Below are 1,282 nucleotides of genomic sequence, written 5' to 3'. Positions count from 1 at the left end.
GGTGGGGTGGGGTGGCAGGGGAGGGCGAACCATGGAGCACGTCGGAGAGGAATCTGCTCTTGAGCAGCAGACGGCACAGCGGTCCCCAGCCTGGCTTCCCGCTCAGGTCTGCGCCCCGGGTGGGCAGTCCCCGGGCCGCTCTGGCTCCCTTGCAGCAGCGGAGCCTCCTGCCTGCGAAAACAGGCGGTGGAACGAGGGAGCTGGGCTGGGCCTTGTGGTGGTGCTGGAGGCTGCCCACTGAACTTTCTCTCTCTGCAGTTTTTGGAGCAGAAGTATGGCTATTTCCACTGTAAAGACTGCAAGACCAGATGGGAGAGTGCTTATGTGTGGTGCATTTCTGGAAGCAACAAGGTAGCTAACAAGTCATTTTTGGTTCCTGAGACTTCTAAGAATGGCACCTATTTAGGTACCTGTACTGAACACTCGAGGAAGTCTCTCTAGTAACCAAGGACTTGCTTTGTTCAGGTGTACTTCAAGCAGCTCTGTCGCAAATGCCAAAAGGGCTTCAATCCCTATCGAGTGGAAGCAATCCAGTGCCAGGTAAGTGACAGAGTTCTGTATCCTGGTAAGGCTGACAGAGTTTGTCATATACAGTTAATAGTTTACACTTGATGAATTAGATACTGACTTTATCTGGAAGAGAGCTTGCTTTCATCTAAGAACTAGAAAATGTTATTTGGGAAGGGTGTAATGGGATAGGACTCCCTCCTCCTGCAGATGGCTTACATGAACAACTTTCTATTGATACAGTCTTATGCCCAGCTACATGTAGGGTAGGGTTTTGTGCTTCTAGGTGAGAAGGCTCTTACAGCTTAACTCCACAGGGTTTTTACCGCAAGACCCCTTTTTAAGTGTTACCAGCCCAAATGTGTTGCTGTGATTAAGGGAAACTCAATGTAAGTCTAACATGAAGTGAGTGCCTTGGATCTACTACTAATAAAATGTCTTGTTTCTTAAGACCTGTTCAAAGACTCGTTGTTCCTGCCCTCAGAAGAAAAGACATATTGATCTCAAGAGACCTCATCGCCAAGAACTTTGTGGCCGCTGCAGAGGCAAGAGGCTGTCCTGTGATAACACCTACAGCTTTAAATACATTGTCTGATCTCTGTGCCCTCTCGTTTTGTGCTTTGCGCTTTTGTCAGTCTCTTGCAACGTTTTGACTTTAGGCTTTTGACCTGGCATTGGATAATGGATAAAGACTTTTGTATTATTTATAAATTGTATAACTCCATTGTAAATATGCTGTGAATAAAGTTCAATAAACGTTGGCACTGGTTTGTTA

At 46.8% G+C, this 1,282-nt stretch overlaps 1 protein-coding gene across 1 annotated transcript; it reads left to right on the top strand.

Moving 5' to 3' along the window:
• Window positions 1–259: 259 nt before the first annotated feature.
• LOC104532977 (uncharacterized) lies at window positions 260–1,282 on the top strand. Its single transcript, XM_010178327.1, has 3 exons — window positions 260–351; window positions 466–540; window positions 959–1,282. The coding sequence occupies exons 1-3, from the start codon at window positions 275–277 to the stop codon at window positions 1,158–1,160; spliced, it is 354 nt and encodes a 117-aa protein (XP_010176629.1). The 5' UTR covers window positions 260–274; the 3' UTR covers window positions 1,161–1,282.

This window comes from Antrostomus carolinensis, unplaced genomic scaffold (genome assembly GCF_000700745.2).
Source record: "Antrostomus carolinensis isolate BGI_N321 unplaced genomic scaffold, ASM70074v2 scaffold20901, whole genome shotgun sequence".
Classification (NCBI taxonomy): domain Eukaryota; kingdom Metazoa; phylum Chordata; class Aves; order Caprimulgiformes; family Caprimulgidae; genus Antrostomus; species Antrostomus carolinensis.
Note: the sequence above shows the minus strand (reverse complement) of the source record. Positions and strands in the feature narration are given on the sequence as shown.